Source organism: Ursus maritimus, unplaced genomic scaffold (assembly GCF_017311325.1).
Source record: "Ursus maritimus isolate PB19 unplaced genomic scaffold, ASM1731132v1 scaffold_33, whole genome shotgun sequence".
Lineage (NCBI taxonomy): Eukaryota > Metazoa > Chordata > Mammalia > Carnivora > Ursidae > Ursus > Ursus maritimus.
The window spans coordinates 1,093,614-1,111,877 of NW_024425897.1; the positions used below are offsets into that span (position 1 = coordinate 1,093,614).

Consider the following 18,264-nt stretch of genomic DNA (forward strand, 5'->3'; position numbering starts at 1 on the left):
GTTTAATTTCCAGATATTTGTGAACTTTCTAGTTTTCTGTTAGTTTCTAATTTCACTCTATTATGTTCCAAGAACATACATGATATGACTTCTATCTGTTTAAATTCATTGAGATTTATTTTATGACCTGACCTATGATCTATCCTGGAGAATATTCCATGTGCACTTGAGAAGAATGTGTATTCTGGGGCACCTGACTGGTTCAGTCGGNNNAGCATGCAACTCTTGATCTTGGGGTTGTGAGTTTGAGCACCACGTTGGGTGTAAAGATTACTAAAGGAAATAATAATAAATTTCAAAAGAAGAACAAAGAATGTGTATTCTGTGGTCATTGGGTGGCGTGTTCTGTGTATATATCTGGTATGTCCATTGGTTTACAGCATCATTCAAGTCCTCTGTTTCCTTGAAGATCTTCTGTCTTGTTTCATCCATTATCGAGAATGGAGGATTGAATTCATCAACCATTATTATTGATAATTTAATCGTATTTATTTTCAAGCTGTATTAAATCCAGTTGATTTTTTAACATTTATTTATTTATTTATTTGAGCGGGAGCGCATGTGAATGCACACGCATATGAGTGGAGGGAGAGGCAGAGGGGAAGGGAGAGGGAGAATGCGAGAATCTCAAGCAGACTCTGCACTGAGCGTGGAGCCTGACACAGGGCTCCATCTCACAACCCTGAGATCATGACCTCAGCCAAAATCAAGAGTGGGTTCCTTGACTGACTGAGCCACACAAGCGCCCCCGGTTGATTTATTTTAAGTAAGCCCTATGCCCAATGTGGGGCTCAAACTCACCACCCTGAGATCAAGAGTTGGCATGCTCTACCAACTGAGCCAGCACGGTGCCCTTAATCGTATTTAACTTTTAGTTTTTAAACTCTTTTTGGAAACTGGGAGGACCTATGACCACCACCCTCTTCCCCACCATACACACCCTATGCTCACACCAACTGCCCCGGGCTCAGCAGCCATGGTGGTGGTTATAGTACTTTATTAAGCAAAGAGATGGAGTTGTTTCCGACGTCTCCTCTAAGGAAGGAAGCTCGGAGGGCTGAGCCAGCCTGGCAGGGTGGGCTGCTTCTACCTGAACTTCTGCAGCAACTTGCAGATCTTCTCCTTGACCATGGGATCCAGCGTTGAACAGTCCCACTCTGCCAACTTCATCAGCCGGTCGTGGGCCTCCCAGAAGAGGCCAGAGCCAATAGCCAGCTCCACCCGCATGCGCCACTCAGCTATCCTGGAGCTATTGAGGAAGACGTTATACTTGCTTCCCATGGGCTGTAGATAGACAAAGAGGAAGGAGTGGTCAGCCAGGAGGAGGGAGGGGGTGGGGGTGGGAAGGGGAGGGACCAGCACCACCTAGGTCCCTTCCTACAGCCTCAGGGGCTCTCCCCATCTGCCTTCCACAAAGAGTGAGTCTGTGACCCACCCCACTCCCAGGCCTGGGCAAGAGGTCAGATGTTAACATGACAGATGTGGGGTGAGCACTGGAAGATCGGAATCTCCAGGGTTCTTGGTCACTGCACTTGCTCCAAGGCTCCTGAATCCCTCTCTGAGGTGACACCTGGCCCAGATGGCTCCCACTTCTCCGGCATGAAACTTTCCATGGGTTCTGCCTTCTACCAGGAAATTCCTTGCTCTCAGACGAGGGTGGGAAGAAGTCCATTCTTTTTCCTCTACATTGAGCTTTGTGATGAGGCACAGGGCCTGGAACGGTAGACCCAGCAGGTAGTCTAAAAAACATGCACCCAAGAAGCTCGCGGGCCCCAAAATGGGGCGGGTGTGGGTGAAATGTAAGGGGTAGGGTGTGAAATGTAGGGGACTGCACCACCTGGGGCAGAAAAACTGAAGTGGTTTTTCCTGGTGATGGTCTGCCCTGCACCCTGACCAGGGACTAAAATGGACACTATGCATACTGGCCAGAGATTATGTTGGCCTCTCAAGACATTGCCCAGGATCTAAACTGACCATCCTGCACACCAGCTAGGTCAGAACTGGCCACCCTCCCCTGAATGTAGAAACCACACAAATGTCCCACACCCAGATATGCCCCCCAAATGCACAGTGGATGCCCTCAGACCCAGAGTCATGGGAGCTGCTGTGTATAGCTATAAGTCTGGAGCTCTAGAAAAGAAGCGCTCAGCTGGAAGGACACTTTGCGGCCTCTCTACACTTCCTGGGGAGTCCAACAGGAGAAGGAGGCATCCAGGATCCTGGCTGACTCACTGAGAAATGTTGGGTTCTTCTCCCTCTCCCAGGCCTGCCCTTCAGCCCCTTTTCACGCTGAAAAATCATTGTGAAGCATGGATAATCGTGATCCTCCTTAGTTCAAAATCTGTGCTTCCTGTTACCCCTGGGGGGGGGGGGTCCAGGCACCCCAGCCCTGGCTCCCACAGTCCTCCACGTCTCCTCCTTCAGCAACCTATCCTCAGGCTACGGCCCCAGTGGTCACAGAGGAGTCTCACCTGTGCCCAGGGTCTGTGCCCCCACCACCCCACTCCACACCTGCATCATCTCCACCAGGGCCACCAGGTCGGCCAGTGAGATGTGGTCCCCAGTGATGAACATCTTGTCCTGCAGAAACTTCTCCTCAAAGAGCTGCATGTTGTTCTTCACCTCCAGCAGCGTCTGCTCTGTCTTCTCGGCTGGAACCTCCTCCCCTGTGATCATTGGGATCAGCATCTGGCCAGGGTGGGGAGGGGAGGGAAGAGAAGGCTGCACTCTTGTCCCATCTGACCCTCCGGTCTTCAGCTGCTGAGGGGTGGTGGACAGAACCAAGGACATAAAGTAGGTTCACCTCTTTTAGTGGTTCTGGTTGGTAGAGGTCACCTAGGGCCATTGTTCAGGGGGATTTTGAGATCCCAGCAGGAAGTAATCCTGTGATTGCTTAGTGATGTCTGTCACTGGCATGAGATAAGAAGTAAGGGGACACGTACGGGCTATTGGTCCTCTTCAAATTTGGTCGTCTCTATGGGCCCTTTGACTCTGAGGTTTTCTAATTCAGAATGAAATTTCTTGAATCCTATCCCAGCTTGAGTACTATCAACCCCTCCTGGGTGCCCTTCCCCCTGTTTTTACAAGGTTTTTTCATACCCAATGGTTCATTCCACACTCCCATCAGCTTTGTAAGGCAGGCCGGGGAGGGAGCCAAGGAAATGAGGCTCAGGAAGGGAGGGAGCCCTGCTTGACCTCACCGGTGGTCAGCCCTACTCCTGGGCCCGCTCACCTTGACCCAGAGGATCTTGCTCATGGGCAGCTGAATGGCGGTGTGCTGCCAGGCCATGAACTCATCCACGCGGGCGCGTGTGTGCAGGTCTGGTGGGTACCAGTGCGAGGGTGTGCTGTACTTGCGGCACAGGTAGAAAAGGATGGCCACACTGTAGAAAGGGAAAGCCAGGGGCACTGCTCTTGCCTTCTTTCCCAATCCTGTTACACCCACCACCCCAGCGTGGCCTGGGTCCAATGCAGGACCTCCAGCCGGAGGTGGGCTCTAGGCACTGACGTTCTTCCAGGGGAAGGATGAGCTCAAAGGGTGCAAGAAAAGCAGTCAGTCTGCCAGTCAGTGAGTGCAAGAGGGAGGCCAGCAGGGTAAATGGGGGTTGGTGGATGGCAACAGGAAGGGCAGTCTTGATGGGGAACAACATGTATGGGAATTCAGGGGTAAGAGGTAGAAATTTGGAGAAAAGGAAAAAGCGTAACCAGAAGAAGGGCGGGGAGAACGGTCAGAGTCAGCCAGAGATACTGTGGAGGCCACCCAGGGAGGCCCTTGGAGATGCAGGAGGATATGGACTTAATCGTCAAGGTTATGGTCACTTAAGCAGGAGGATGAGAAAATCCACCTTGAATTTTAGAAAGATCCCTCTGTCCTACAACTCAAGAGCAAGAAAACAAATAATCCGGGGCGCCTGGGTGGCGCAGTCGTTAAGCGTCTGCCTTCGGCTCAGGGCGTGATCCCCGCGTTCTGGGATCGAGCCCCACATCAGGCTCCTCCGCTGGGAGCCTGCTTCTTCCTCTCCCACTCCCCCTGCCTGTGTTCCCTCTCTCGCTGGCTGTCTCTGTCAAATAAATAAATAAAAAATCTTTAAAAAAAAAAAAAAGAAAAGAAAAATAATCCAACCAAAAATGAGCAAAGAACCTGAGGAGACATTTTTCCAGAGAAGACTTCCACATGGCCAACAGACGCATGAAAATGTGCTCAACATCACTCATCAGCAGGGAAATGCAAGACAAAACCACAATGCGATAGCACCGCAAGCCCATAATAGCTGTCATCAAGGAACAAGAAATAACGGGTGTTGGCGAGGGTGTGGAGAGAAGGGAACCCTTCTGCACTGTCGGTGGGAGTGCAAACTGGTGCAGCCACTGTGGAAAACAATATGGAGGGTCCCACATGGAACTACTGTAGGATCCAGCAATCCCACTTCCGGATATTTATCTGAAGGAAACCGAAACACCGTAACAAAAAGACATCTGGACCCCCATGTTCATCGCAGAATTATTTAGAAAAGCCAAGACATGGAAACAACTTCGTGTCCAACGATGAATGACTGCATAAAGACATGCGGTGTAAACCTACAATGGGATATTATTCACTCATAAAAAAGAAGGAAATCCTGCCATTTGTGACACCATGGATGGAACTTAAGGACGTTATGCTAAATGAAATAGGCCACGCAGAGAAAAATACAGTGTGATCTCATTTATATGTGGAATCTAAAAAACAAACAAAAACAAAGCCATAAATACAGAGAACACATTGGTGGTTGCAGGAGGTGGGGGGTGGGGAGGATGGGGGGAGGGGTGAAATGAAGGGAGTCAAAACGTTCAGACTCGCAGCTATAAAATAAGCCACAGGGATGTAATTGTGACCCACGTTAATAAGACTGTATTGTATATTTGAAAGTTGCTAAGAGAGTAGATCTTTAAAGTTCTTATCGTAAGGGGACAAATGTGCAATTCTATGTGGTGTTGGACATAGCTGCAACTTACCGTGGTGATATTTCACAATATATACATAAATCGAGTCATGATGTTGTACACCTGAAACTAATACAATGCTGTTTGGCCATTACATGTCAAAAGAAAGAAAGAAAGATCCCTCTGGTACTGCGTGGAGGGGTGATGAAGAGGGCAGAGGCCACGGGGGCATGGGGAGGGTACAGACTGAAGGTACCATTTGGAGGGGATGGTCTTGCTCTTGGCTGGCAGGGGGCAGGAAGGGAGGAACGCAGGGTGGACACAGGCGTCTGAGGTGTCTAGGATATCTGGGGCCCTAGAGAGTCCTGAGCTGGAGTCCGATAGGCATCAAAGTCCAAGGAGCAGGTGCCCGCCCCACCCACCCTGCTCCCCTGCCCCCCCAGCACCGCCTGGGCAGAGTCAGCAGATGAGACGGGAGCAGAGATGGGTGCGGGGAGAGGAAGGGAAGGAGCAGCCTGGGAGGGAGGAGGGAGGCCCCAGAGGCCCAACTCTATAAGAAGGGGGAAATATCAAGGACAGAAATCCTAAATCCTGAATCATCTCAGGGGATCTCACAATAACCCTGTAAGGTGGGTACCAGTATGCTTACATTTGAGGAAACTGAGGCTCAGAGATACAACTGACTTGCCAAAGACACAGAGCCCATGAATGACAGGATCGGGGTTTGACCCCAGCAGCTGGGGCCCACGCCTGAGCCCGAGCCTGAGCCCAAGCCCCGCCATTGTTCTTGACCACCTGGCATAGTGTGTGACCTTGGCCAGGCAGACCAGGGGGGTGGAGGGGATGGATAGAGTCAGGTGGGGAGGAGAATGAATTGGCAGCAGAGACGAGAGGATGGTCCCTAGCCTCCACGAAAAGCCTAAGGGACAGGCTGACACTTGCCTCACTGGCCCAATGCCTCTCCCCATTTAGTGACCTCTGGGAACACCACCCTTGGTGGCCAATCCTGGGTCATGACTGTTCTGGGCAGCCTGTGCCATTCTGCCTGAGCCCACAGCCCCCACTGCTACACTCTGTGTCTCTGTCCTGCACCTTGAGGCTGGGGCCCCAGTGCTCATTCTCGGCATCGGCCTTCCTGGCTCCTGCGCTGGGAGCACCGGGGCCAGGTGGGGCCCATCCACACCAGAATATTCTTGAACTCCTCTTGCTGCCGTAGCAGACCAGAGCTCGCTGTGCCAGGAGGAGCCCCATCTCTTGGGGCGCAGGCACCCGGCTAGCATCCCAGCTCCTGGGATTACCCTGGAGTGGGCACCCGGCCTTCTGTCTGCCTAGCACCCTCTCACCAACTTTTCTGTCATGGACCTGCTCTGTCATCTTTAATCCAATGATTCTGCTGGGGGTGGGGGGGTGGCGCTGGCAGTCAGGGGTCCCAGTGCCCCGGCCAGTGAGTGGTCCACAGGCAAGAGGGTGGCTCAGACTAGGCCCATGCACGTCCTTCCCTGGGAACATCAAATACCCTGAGAAGGAGGGCCTGACCCTTTTCCAGACAGATGGACAGGAGGATGGGCAGGGGAGAGTCTGCCCATCTGGGCTAGACCCAGATTCCCCTGGCTGGACTGGTGGGGAGGTGAGGGTCACTGGCGCCAGTAGGGCTCTCCTGCCACCAGCAGGCCCGCAGCAGGGCAGTGCAGGTGGGGGCCAAGCCTCGGTCTCCCTGGTCCAGAGGGTGAGGCCACCACCCTAACAGGCCCAAGGGACAGAGCCTGGAGCCAACAACGATGATTTTCAAGCCTTAAAATGTAAAGCAATTTACCCTGCTAGGTTTCAGACTTGCTTGGGATGCATGAGGTTTTTTCCCCCTTTCTATTTCTCTGTTAGGGAATGGGAATATCCATCCTGTGCGTGTCCCCCCATCATATTTTTTTACTGTTATTTTTAAGTAATGTCTACAACACCCAATGTGGGGCTTGAACTCAAGACCCTGAGATCAAGAGTCACATGCTCCACTGACTGAGCCTGCCAGGCGCCCATCCCCATTGTATTTTAGAAGCAGGACAACTTGACATCCGGTGTCCCAGGTTCACAGGAAGAGCAAAACTTTGCCCCAGGATGAATCATACCCTGAATCTCACCCAGACCTGATTTGGGTAATGTAGACGCTGGCATTTTGGGCTAAGAGTTGATGCCAGAGTGATTAAGACTTTTGGAGTTGTTGGAATGAGGTGAATATATTTTGCATATGGGAAGGACATGAATTTGGGGGGCCCAGGGGACAGACTGTTATGGGTTAAATTGTGTCCCCCAAAGATGTGTTGAAATCCTAATGTCCAGGACCTCAGAATGGAGCTTGATTTGGAAATTGGGTCTTTACAGAGGTAATCAAGTTAAAATGAGGTCTTAAAGGGGTGCCTGGCTGGCTCAGTGAGAAGCGCATATGACTCTTGACCTCAGGATTATGAGTTCAAGCCCCACGCTGGGTGTAGAGACACTTAAAAATATAAAAGTAAAAATAAAATGAGGTCTTAGGGTGGACTCTAATCCAATATGACTTGTGTTCTTATGAAATGGGGAAATTTGGACACGAAGACATGTACAGACGGAAGGCAAGATGGCCGTCTCCCAGCCAAGGAATTCCTGAAGCTGCCAGAACCTAAGACAGACACCTGCAACAAAGCTTCCCCAGCTTCAGAGGGAGCATGGCCCTACCAACACCTCGATTTTGACCTCTAACCTCCAGAACTGTAAAAAAAAATACATTTCCATTGTTCCAAGTCGTTCAGTCGTTAGTAGCTTGCAACAGCAGCTCTAGGAAAAGAATCCACGCCCTGGGCCCCCCCCAAGGTCCCGTGGTCCACTTGGAAGATGTTCTTTAAACTTATGACACCGCTTCTGAAGCAGCCTGAAAACCAGTCAACCCTGAATCATACAAAACTTCTACTTCCAATGACCAGGTTACAGGAAATGAAAGGACAGAAAAACCACATAAACATGACACCATGAGAATGTGATTGGCAAAACTCAGACTGTGGGAAACTCCACAGGACAAAGGACTCGGTTTCTTCAACAGAAATGCAAAGGCAAGGGGCGCCTGGCGGGCTCAGTCAGTTGAGCGTCTGCCTTCAGCTCAGGTCATGATCTCAGAGTCCTGGGATCGAGCCCCACATCGGGGTCCCTGCTCCATGGGGACTCTGCTTCTCCCTCTGCCCCTCACCCGGCTTGAGCTCTCTCTCTCTCTCTCTCTCAAATAAATAAGCCTTAAAAAAAAATCCAAACGCAAAAAAGGTGGGTCATGGAGAGGGCTGCAGATGAAAAGGGACCCAGGAGGCAGATCACCAGCTGCAATACTTGGCCGTTTACTCGGAGCCAAATTCAAATGCACAAGCTACAAAGAAACTATTTGTGAGATCATCAGAGACTTTTGAATACAAACAGGATATTAGTCGAAATCCAGGGATTCTTGTTAATTTTACAGAGTGTCCTCATGGTATTGATGCTTTATTTTTTTTTTTAAGATTTATTTATTTGAGAGAGAGAGAGTGTGTGTGTGTGCGTGCGAGGTGGGGGTGGTGGGCATAGGGGAGGGAGAGAGAGAATCCTAAGCAGGCTCCAAATTCATCAGGGAGCCCAAGGTGGGGCTCGATCTCACAACCTTGACATCATGACCTGAGCCGAAATCAAGAGGCAGATGCTTAACTGAGCCACTCAGGCGCCCCTGATGCTTTCTTTTTTTTAAGAGCCTTTATTTCTGAAAAGTATATTCCTAAGCATTTATGGATGAAATGATGGGGTGGCTGGCAGGCAGGGGAATAGAGTGGGTTACAGGTGATGAAAAAATGGGCTCCCCGAGTGGACCACTGTTGGAATTGGGTGATAGGAACCATGTGGAGGTCGCTGTACTCCTCACTAGTTAGTATTCATTCTACTTCGGTCGTACATATAAAATTGTTCATAGTAGATGAAAGGTAAGCACTAGCAGGTCAGTGCCACATGGATCTCCCAGGAGGAGCAGAGGCTGATGGTGGGGGTGGGGGTCCTGGGGAAGACTTACCTTTCAGATAAGATAAATTTTCCATCTTTGAGGCTGGGTAGCTTTTTCATAGGGTTGATCTCTATGTATTCCTTGCTATGGTGGTGACCTGAGAGGGGCAGGAAAGGTAAAGGTCTGAGGGTGCCGGGACTCCAGGGGAGAGAGAACCAGGCCTCCCAGAGGCAGAAATGCCTTCCTCCCCATCTTCTCTAGAAGGGGAAACAAACCCAGAGGAATACCATGGCTCACTTCAGGTCAAAGGGCAAGTCAGTGGCAGAACAGGGATTAGGATCAAGACTCCTGTCCCCATCCCAGGACAACCTGTTGGCTCACAGAAGTTGGAGGCCGCCAGCCCCCACTCCCAACTCTGGGCCTGAAGCCACAGCCCATGAATCAGCAGAAGCCCTAGAAGCCTCGATCTCACCCTCTATAGCCCCCTTTGAAAGGGGCAGGGCAGCGAGGGGCCCCAGCACACAGCTGGAATCCAAAAGGGAGCCTCTCATATGCAATCAATTTATGGAAAGTTTTGTTTTGTTGATGTGTTTTATTTTGTTTTGTTTTTCAAGGTCATTAATTTTTTTAATTTTTTAAATTTAAATTCAATTAAATAACATATGATATATTATTAGCTTCAGAGGTAAAGTTCAGTGATTCATCAGTCTTATATAACACCCAGTGCTCATTACATTACATGCCCTCCTTAATGTCCATCACCCAGTTACCCCATTCCCCATCCCCCTCCCCTCCAGCAACCCTCAGTATGTTTCCTATGATTGAGTCTCTTATGGTTTGTCTCCCTCTCTGATTTCATTTTGTTTTATTTTTCCCTCTCTTCCCTATGATCCTCCGTTTGTTTCTTAAATTCCACGTATGAGTGAGATCGTATAATTGTCTTTCTCTGATTGACTTATTTTGCTTAGCACAATACCCTCTAGTTCCAGCCATGTCGTAGTAAATGGCTAGATATCATTTTTGATGACTGAGTAGTAGTCCATTGTATTATATATACACCTCATCTTCTTTATCCAGTCATCTGTTGAAGGACATCTGGGCTCTTTCCATAGTTTGGCTATTGTGGGTATTGCTGCTATGAACATTGGGGTACGGGTGCCCCTTCGGATCACTACATTTGTACCTTTGGGGTAAATACCTAGCAGTGCAATTGCTGGGTCATAGGGTAGCTCTGTTTTCAACTTTTTTTTTTTTTAAGATTTTATTTTTACTCAGCCATCAGAAAGAACGATTACCCAACATTTGCAGCAACATGGACAGGACTGGAGGAGATTATGCTAAGTGAAATAAGTCAAGCAGAGAAAGACAATTATCATATGGTTTCACTCATTTATGGAACATAAGAAATAGCAGGGAGATCGGTAGGAGAAGGAAGGGAAGAATGAAAGGGGGTAAACAGAAGGGGGAATGAACCACGGGAGACTATGGACTCTGGGAAACAAACTGAGGGCTTCAGAGGGGAGGGGGTTTGAGGATTGGGATAGGCCGGTAATGGGTATTAAGGAGGGCACATACTGCATGAAGCACTGGGTGTTACACGCAAACAATGAATCATGGAACACTACGTCAAAAACTAAGGATATACTGTATGGTGACTAACATAACGTGATAAAAATTTTTTTTAAAGATTTTATTTATTTATTGGACAGAGAGAGAGACAGCCAGTGAGAGAGGGAACACAAGCAGGGGGAGTGGGAGAGGAAGAAGGCGGCTCCCAGCGGAGCAGGGAGCCCGATGCGGGGCTCGATCCCAGGACCCTGGGGTCACGCCCTGAGCCGAAGGCAGACGCTTAAGGACTGAGGCACCCAGGCACCCCTACTTTCAACTTTTTGAGGAAACTTGTTTTGTATTGTTTTGTTTTTCAAGTAAGCTCTACTCGGGGCACCTGGGTGGCTCAGTCAGTTAAGTGTTAGCCTTTGGCTCGGGACATGATCCCCGGGTCCTGGGATCGAGCCCCGCATCGGGCTCGCTGCTCAGCAGGGAGTCTGCGTCTCCCTCTCCCTCTGCCCTTCACCCTTGCTCTTGGTCTTCCGCTTGCTCGCTCTCTCTCAAATAAATAGAATCTTAAAAAAAAAAAAAAAAGAGGGGCGCCTGGGTGGCACAGTCGTTAAGCGTCTGCCTTCGGCTCAGGGCGTGATCCCGGCGTTATGGGATCGAGCCCCACATCAGGCTTCTCCGCTGGGAGCCTGCTTCTTCCTCTCCCACTCCCCCTGCTTGTGTTCCCTCTCTCGCTGGCTGTCTCTATCTCTGTCGAATGAATAAATAAAATCTTAAAAAAAAAAGAAAAGAAAAGAAAAAGAAAAAAGGTAAGCGCTGCTCAACATGGACTTGAACTCAGTTTTTTCTTTTTTTTTTTTTCAAGTGAGCTCTCCGCTCAACATGAGACTGAACTCACAACCCTGAGCTCAAAAGTCCACACGCTCTACCAACTGAGCCAGCCAGGTATCCCAATCAACTGGGAGTTTTAACCCTTCCACAGCCAGCTGCATCAGCCTGGAAACATTTCTGGGGCTGGACTCACACCTCATTTCAGAGCACCCGTTCTCCTCCTCTATGTTCTAGAAACTTCTGCCTCTGTTACCTCAGGTTTTAAGAATCCCTTCCATGCTTGGGGTAGCGTTGGAAACCAGCGCCCTGCAACTCACTCAGGGTCTGTGTCACCCTGAGCAGGTGTGAACGTGGTGGGGAGGACGGGTGTGATTTGAATGACCACACACTTCCGCAGCCTTTGCCAACTGACCAGAGGTGCTGCAGCTAACAAGATGCTACCTTCCCACAAGGAAAAGCCAAGGGCACTGGAAGGGAGACTGGGGGATGCTCAGCAGCGCCGCCTTCCACTTTACCTTATAAGGGCCTGTTCATTATAGCAGGTAGAATGTGTGGGAAGGATGGACAGCCTACGATTCCCTTGAAAATGTTTCTTCCCCTGTGGACTTTGATGGGAGGAGTCTCCTCTGCGTCTCCACTTAGAGACACCCTGATCTTGTGCCCTGCCTCCCTTCTGGGCCAGACCTATGCCTGGCAGCAGGGGGTGCCTACCCTTTAGCAGATCCACAAACTGGAAGTCGAAGGGGATGCTGTTCTTCCTAGCAAAGATATAGACAGCGCGGCAAGATGCTGACAGCAGGTCCAGATAGAGCTCCAGAACCATCTTAAGACACACGTTGGGCACCCCCACCAGCCACAGCCGCCAGGCTCTGAACCTGGGCCTGTATGCAGCCTGAGCCCTTGGCCCTGACCCTGTGCCCTTCAGCCGTCTCCAACCCAGGCCCAGGACCCCGCGTTCTGGAACTTCTTGTTTCATTTGGTGTTGTCATGAGGCCAGGAAGCCCGGAATTCTCACAGACCAAGGATTCTGGGGAGACTCAGGAGTAGACTAGAGAAGGCCCCTAGCTCAGGGGCAGAAGGTGGGGGCCACCTGCAGCCCTGCCCTTCCCCTCCCTCTTGGTGCATGTCTGTGCCTGTGGCCCATTGCTGAGAAGGACCTACACACGAGAATTCTCAGGGCCAGAACTTCCATGCAGAATGCGACCCAAGGGGCTCTGCAGGTCCAGAATGAGAACAGGGCAATGAGAACTAACCATGGAGGCTTTCAGAAGCAGGGCTTAGGGGTATGCGTAGGTCAGTCTAGCCTGAACTGTAGCTAGAAAAGTGTTGGGAGAAAAAGAAACAGGAGCCTGGGAGCAGTCAGGGCACCAGGGACAATGTCACAGGGGGTGTCAGGGGTGGGCCAGGCAGGCTGTGTCATGCAGAGAAGCCCAGAAACTTCTAGCCTGGCTTGGGACTGGCAGTGGCCAGGGGAACGGAGCACCTGGCAGCTCAGGAAGGTAACTGCACGCACATGGAGAAGCCTGAGTGCTGCTCACTCTAGGCTGCGTCATCGCGGAACATCTCTTGTCCCTCTAGATTCTGCTCAGAAGTGGGGAGACCCCACCTCCCAAGGCCGAGTGAGGCTAGAGGCAAGCAGAGGGCACAGGGCATGTTTATTGGGACAGGAGAGTGCAGGGGAGCGGGCCCGGCCACACCCCCTCAGCTGAGCCGCTCCAGCAGTCTCTGCACCAGCTCCTGGGCCAGCTTGGGGTCCCGCTGGGCATCCCGGGGGTCCCGAGGCTGTAGCACAAGCCTGTGGGCATCCCGGACGAGCTCAGGGCCCAGAGCAGCCTCCACTCGGGCTCGCCATGCTGCCAGCCGGGGCCAGTCTTGGAAGACATCGCAGCCTACAGCAGTGGGCTGGGGAGACAAGGTAGCTGGAGCAGGGGACTCAGCCTTGGGCCCAGAGTCCCCCCAGAGGGCGAGAAGGCAAGAGAAGCACACCTGCATCAGCTCCGTGAATGCCATCAGGTCTGCCAGGGAGAGCTGCTCGGTGGCCAGGAAGGGCTTGGCGGCCAGGACCTCCCGATCCAGGTGCTGCAGAGCTGGTTTCAGCTTCCCCAACAGCCGATCTAGGCGCACGGGGTCCACGGACTGCCCCGAGAAATAGGGCAGGAGGGACTGTGCAGGGGAGAATCGAGGCAGCTTATCCGGGGCTCCTCCAAACGTCCTCGACCACCCCTCCTGGCCACCCTCCGTCGGTGATACCCCGGGGCACTGTGTTCAGAAGGATTCTGAGGGGACTTTCAGACTCTGGGGAAAAGTGCTGTGATAGATTGTGGATGTCCAGCTGGGACAGGGGATTGGGAGGCTGTATATGTGCCAATGGGTTCTTTCCAGCACGGGGCGCTCCGGCTCCTGCCCAAGCCTGCACACTAGGGCCGGGAGTCTCACCTTACACAGGTAGACGTTGGTGGCAGGCAGCTGGACGGCGGTGTGTTGCCACGCCAGGTACTCGTCCACACGCGCACAGGCCTGCAGCTCGGGTGGGTACCAGTGGGCCGCCGCATGGTACTTGCGGCTCAAGTATAAAAGGATGGCCACGCTGCAAACAGGGGGTGTTGGAGATCTCCCCAGCCCTCAGTGCTAGGCAACATCTCTCACCAACAGGATGAGTTGCCTGGATCTCTCTCCAGTGCCACCTCCAGGGGGGGACGCCCCCATTCTCACATCGCCACCAAAAGTCTTCTTTTCCCCCACCAAACTGCTCCATTCCTCAAGCCCTCCCCCACGGGCCCACATGTCCACCTCCCCTCCCTACTACTACCCCAGCCAGCCCTCTGCCTCCAGGCCCCGCTCTCTGGCAGCAGGGTCCTACTGAGCGGGAGGAAGGCAGACCTGCCATGGACGCCCTGCCCGAGGGTTCTCCAAGTTCCCTCCCAGGCCAGTGCCCCCCAGAACTTCTTTCTTGATCCCCCCTGGGCTCCTGGTACTTGGTGACCAGTTTCTATTCTAGGCAAGTCCTGGGAGAGGGTTACATTACTCTCCCCATTTTACGGAGGAGAAACACGGGGCACGAAGTTCTGTGACTTGTCCATTGCAGAGAGCAAGGATGGGGGGACCTGGGATTCAGAGCCCAGTGCAAATCTGGGGCCGCCTGGCTTCTGGGGCCGCCTGGCTCCTGGCTCCTGGGACTGAAAGGCTGGGTTTGGGACATCTGGGGAGGGCTGGCCTCAAGCTTGGATCTTCCCCAGCCGGCTCCAGGTTGTCTAGGCCTGACTGAGGGACCTATGCCCTTTCCCCAGGCTGAAGCTACCAGCTTTAGCTCCAAAGCAGCCCCCTAGTCCAGCCCGCTGCCTCCAAGCTGGGTGAGCCGGAAGGAGGGAGGGGGAGCCACAGCCCTCTGGAAAAATCTCTCAGTGAGGGGTCATCAGCCTTCTGCCTTTCTCCCTCCACCTCCCCCAACCCAGAAGCTTCCACAGAGGACCCCATTACCTCTCCGCCAGCAGGAAGTCCCCATCTTTGAGGGCAGGTACCTTCCCCAGGGGGTTCACCTTCAGGAATTCAGGCTTCAGGTGCTCCCCTGAGGGGTGGAGAGGATGACTGACTCAGCAAGTCCTGGCCCCTGGACACCCCCTCCATGGAGCCCAGCCTAGTCAAGGCTCACCCCGTCCCAGCTCCACAGACCGCAGCTCAAAGGGAATGCCATTCTTCCGGGCAAAAATGTAGATGGCACGGCAGGGGGGCGAGTACAGGTCCAGAAACAGCTCCAGCGGCATGACGGCACCTCCCGCTGTCCTCACCTACCCTCCACTCAGGTCTGCCTCCAGGGGTTGGTTTGGGCCCTCCAAAATGGGGCCCAAAGAAATATGTTCCCCTCCCTGAAACCTGCTTCCTCTGAGCTCCTAGCTGGGCACCCCGCCAAGCCTCCACACCTCCTGGCCTCTGTGGAATGGAGGCGGGGTGGGCTGCTGGAGATTTGTCACCGGTTTTCCAGAGCAGGGTCCTCAGCCTGGCCTTTCTCCTCCTTTACGGGGTGTTACAAAACCCCGGACACCCCCATGGCCTGCTTCTTCCTTCTGGCTGGGCCACCCCCTTAGCTTGGCTTCCGGGCAGCCAGGGCGGCTTTCACAATCCTAGCTGAGGTGGGAGGCTCCCTGGCAGACACACACTATTGGTCTTTAAGGCCTTTTGTGTCTTTCCTCCCACAGCGTCTATGCCTCACACACACACACACACACACACACACAGACTCACACACAGTCGCACACACAGACTCACACACAGTCACATACTCTCACACTCACACAGAGTCACGCACTCACACACAGTCACACACACATACACAGTCACATACTCTCACACACTCACACAGAGTCACACACTCACACACAGTCACACACACATACACCGTCACATACTCTCACACACTCACACAGAGTCACGCACTCACACACAGTCACACACACATACACAGTCACATACTCTCACACACTCACACAGAGTCACACACTCCCACCCTGTCACACACACATACACCGTCACATACTCTCACACTCACACAGAGTCACACACTCCCACCCTGTCACACACACATACACCGTCACATACTCTCACACACTCACACAGAGTCACACACTCACACACAGTCACACACACATACACCGTCACATACTCTCACACACTCACACAGAGTCACGCACTCACACACAGTCACACACACATACACAGTCACATACTCTCACACACACACAGAGTCACACACACAGAGTGTGTCTGTCTCTCTCACACACACACACTCACACTTGCATGACCCCACCCCCACCCCAGCCCAGGCCTCTCCTCTCTCCAGTCTGAGTAACCGTCCTGACATCCTGACTTGGTAAAGACATCTCTCTCTACTTATTTATTTATTTGAGAGAGAGAGCACGTGCACACGTGCACACACACGCAGGGGACTGGGCGGAGCGAGAGGGTATCCAAGCAGACTCCCACTGAGCGCAGAGGCCCAACTCAGACCCATCCCACGACCCATGAGATCAGGACCTGAGCCAAAACCACGAGTTGGGCGTTTAGCGGACTGCGCTACCCAGACACCTCAAGGCCCCTCTCTCCTGGCTGTCCTCCTCTGGGCGCCCCACCTCAGGTGCAGCACCCCCACCCCCCTGGGGCTCAGGCCAGCCCCTTGAAGTCTTCCCGCCTCCTTACCCAGACCTGATCCCTCCAACGTCACCAGCTTCCTGACCAGCCCCTCTACCCCCTCCGAGGCCCTCTGTCCTGGTCCACACAGCACCACAGGGGATTTCTCCAGTCCAAATCGGATCCTGTGCTCCCCTGTGCGACACCCTACCACAGCCCAAGTGCCCTCAGCCCTGCTGTGCCCCTCTCCCAGTGTAGCCACACTCCCCAGCCTTGTCCATTTGCCTTTTGGCCTTTCTCCTGGACTGTCCTGTGCACTTCTTTTCTGTCAGAACCCAAGTCTTGAGATGATGAGGGCTGGGCTGTGGGCAGGGTCTCCATGGACCCAGAGTACAGCCGTGGGTGGTTGGAAGCTGGGGCCTAGCATCCACACTGGCCTATGCTGGGGGTGGCTCATGGAGCCAGTAACAGCCAGAGCAGCCCCCTGGGAACGGAGCCAGGGCGTCCCAGGAAGCTGCCTCCACCTCATTCTGGGACCTGAGGAGGTCGGAGCCACTGCGACTTTCTTGACCCATGCAAGACAATTGTGATGCCTTCCCCACTGTTGTCACAGGAACTGAAGTCGGCCCAGCAGGACTTTTAAGGACAAATTCCGCGCCCCACAAACACATACTTGTAGGACATGTGACTTTGGCAGGGCTGTCCCCACCCTTGATTTCAAGGACAGTTCATTGTTCAGCCCAGCCAGTGAGGACCCTGTACCCCTTGACCACTCTGACTGGATCAGGCAGGGTCCTAGGCCTGTGGCAGGACTTTCTGGGAAGGAGGGACTGGGAACAGGCACAACACTGACCCTCGCTGAGGCCCAAGGTCCTTCCTAAGGAGGGGCTCTGGAAGCCACCGGCTGCAGAAGGAGCACAGCTGTCTCAGACTCTTCCCCAGTGGAGAGGGAGGCCCAGGGCCGGGCAGCCCCCAGGAGCCAGGCTATCCAGAGCCAGCCATCCTGGAGCCCAGGCAGAAGGGAGCGAAGCCAGGCAGGCCCAGCCAGGCTGTAGATGGGAGGCTGGGCTCAGACCCGGCATGCCCAGACCCATCAGGGAGCCCAGGGTCCAATGCCCAGGACTGTAACCCAACCCTGCACAGAGAACCCCAGCTGGCTTTACCATATTGGACAGGGGCCACAGCCATGCAGTAAAGGGGAGGAGTGAGAGAGGGGCAAGAGAGAGAGAGGAACCTGGAAGCAAGATGGGGAGACAGAGAGAAGAAGGAAGGCAGTGAGGAACTCTTCATTTGCTCATTTACTCATTCATTCACTCATCCAACAGAGAGTGAGACTCAGAGACAGACAAAAGGCCACGGAGGGAGAAGGACGGATAGGGAACCAGAGAGGGGTCTTTCCTATGTCTCCCAGCCCTCCAAGCAGGACCTATGTTGTAACCCTGGTGGGGTCCCCCGCAGGGATTGACAGCCTGTGCCAGGACCTTCAGGATGGGACCGTGGGTCCCGGTACAACCTTGCACCCAGGAAAGCCTCCGTCCACTCCTGCCAAGCCACCTGCCATGGCCACCCTTCCCAACACAACATAGCCAAGACCCACAGCCTTAGGGATCATGGACAGGCCGGTGCTGAGGCTTTGATTCTGGGGACACAGACACGGGAGGCAGGGATAACCACGCCATTGACCCCACCGGAGACCCAAGGCAGCCACAGGACCTGAGGGAAGCCAGGGAAGGGTCCCACCACCCCCTTCCACGGAAAGGCAAAAGGTGGGGGGAGGGTGGTTCTCCATCTGTCAAACAGGTAGGCAGGGGTAGGTGTGTGTGTGTGTGTGTGTGTGTGTGTGTATTTTATTT

The 18,264-nt window shown here is 53.1% G+C and overlaps 2 protein-coding genes across 4 annotated transcripts; both read right to left on the minus strand.

Moving 5' to 3' along the window:
- Positions 1–980: 980 nt before the first annotated feature.
- On the minus strand, positions 981–12,804 carry LOC103669210 (glutathione S-transferase theta-4-like). 3 transcript variants are annotated; one of them, XM_008697534.2, is made up of 5 exons: positions 12,002–12,804; positions 8,972–9,059; positions 3,233–3,383; positions 2,512–2,688; positions 981–1,284 (listed from the first exon to the last, which is right to left on the minus strand). In XM_008697534.2, exons 1-5 carry the CDS (start codon positions 12,264–12,266, stop codon positions 1,087–1,089), a joined length of 879 nt encoding a protein of 292 aa, XP_008695756.1. In that variant the 5' UTR covers positions 12,267–12,804; the 3' UTR covers positions 981–1,086. The 3 variants fall into 3 exon arrangements, with proteins under 3 accessions (XP_008695756.1, XP_008695755.1, XP_040475435.1); XM_008697533.2 differs by having other exon boundaries at positions 2,512–2,757; XM_040619501.1 differs by having other exon boundaries at positions 2,512–2,760.
- A 124-nt stretch (positions 12,805–12,928) lies between these two features.
- Positions 12,929–15,385, minus strand: LOC103669279 (glutathione S-transferase theta-1-like). The gene is made up of 5 exons (XM_008697604.2): positions 14,940–15,385; positions 14,768–14,855; positions 13,727–13,877; positions 13,277–13,453; positions 12,929–13,192 (listed from the first exon to the last, which is right to left on the minus strand). The coding sequence occupies exons 1-5, from the start codon at positions 15,049–15,051 to the stop codon at positions 12,992–12,994; spliced, it is 729 nt and encodes a 242-aa protein (XP_008695826.2). The 5' UTR covers positions 15,052–15,385; the 3' UTR covers positions 12,929–12,991.
- Positions 15,386–18,264: the final 2,879 nt, after the last annotated feature.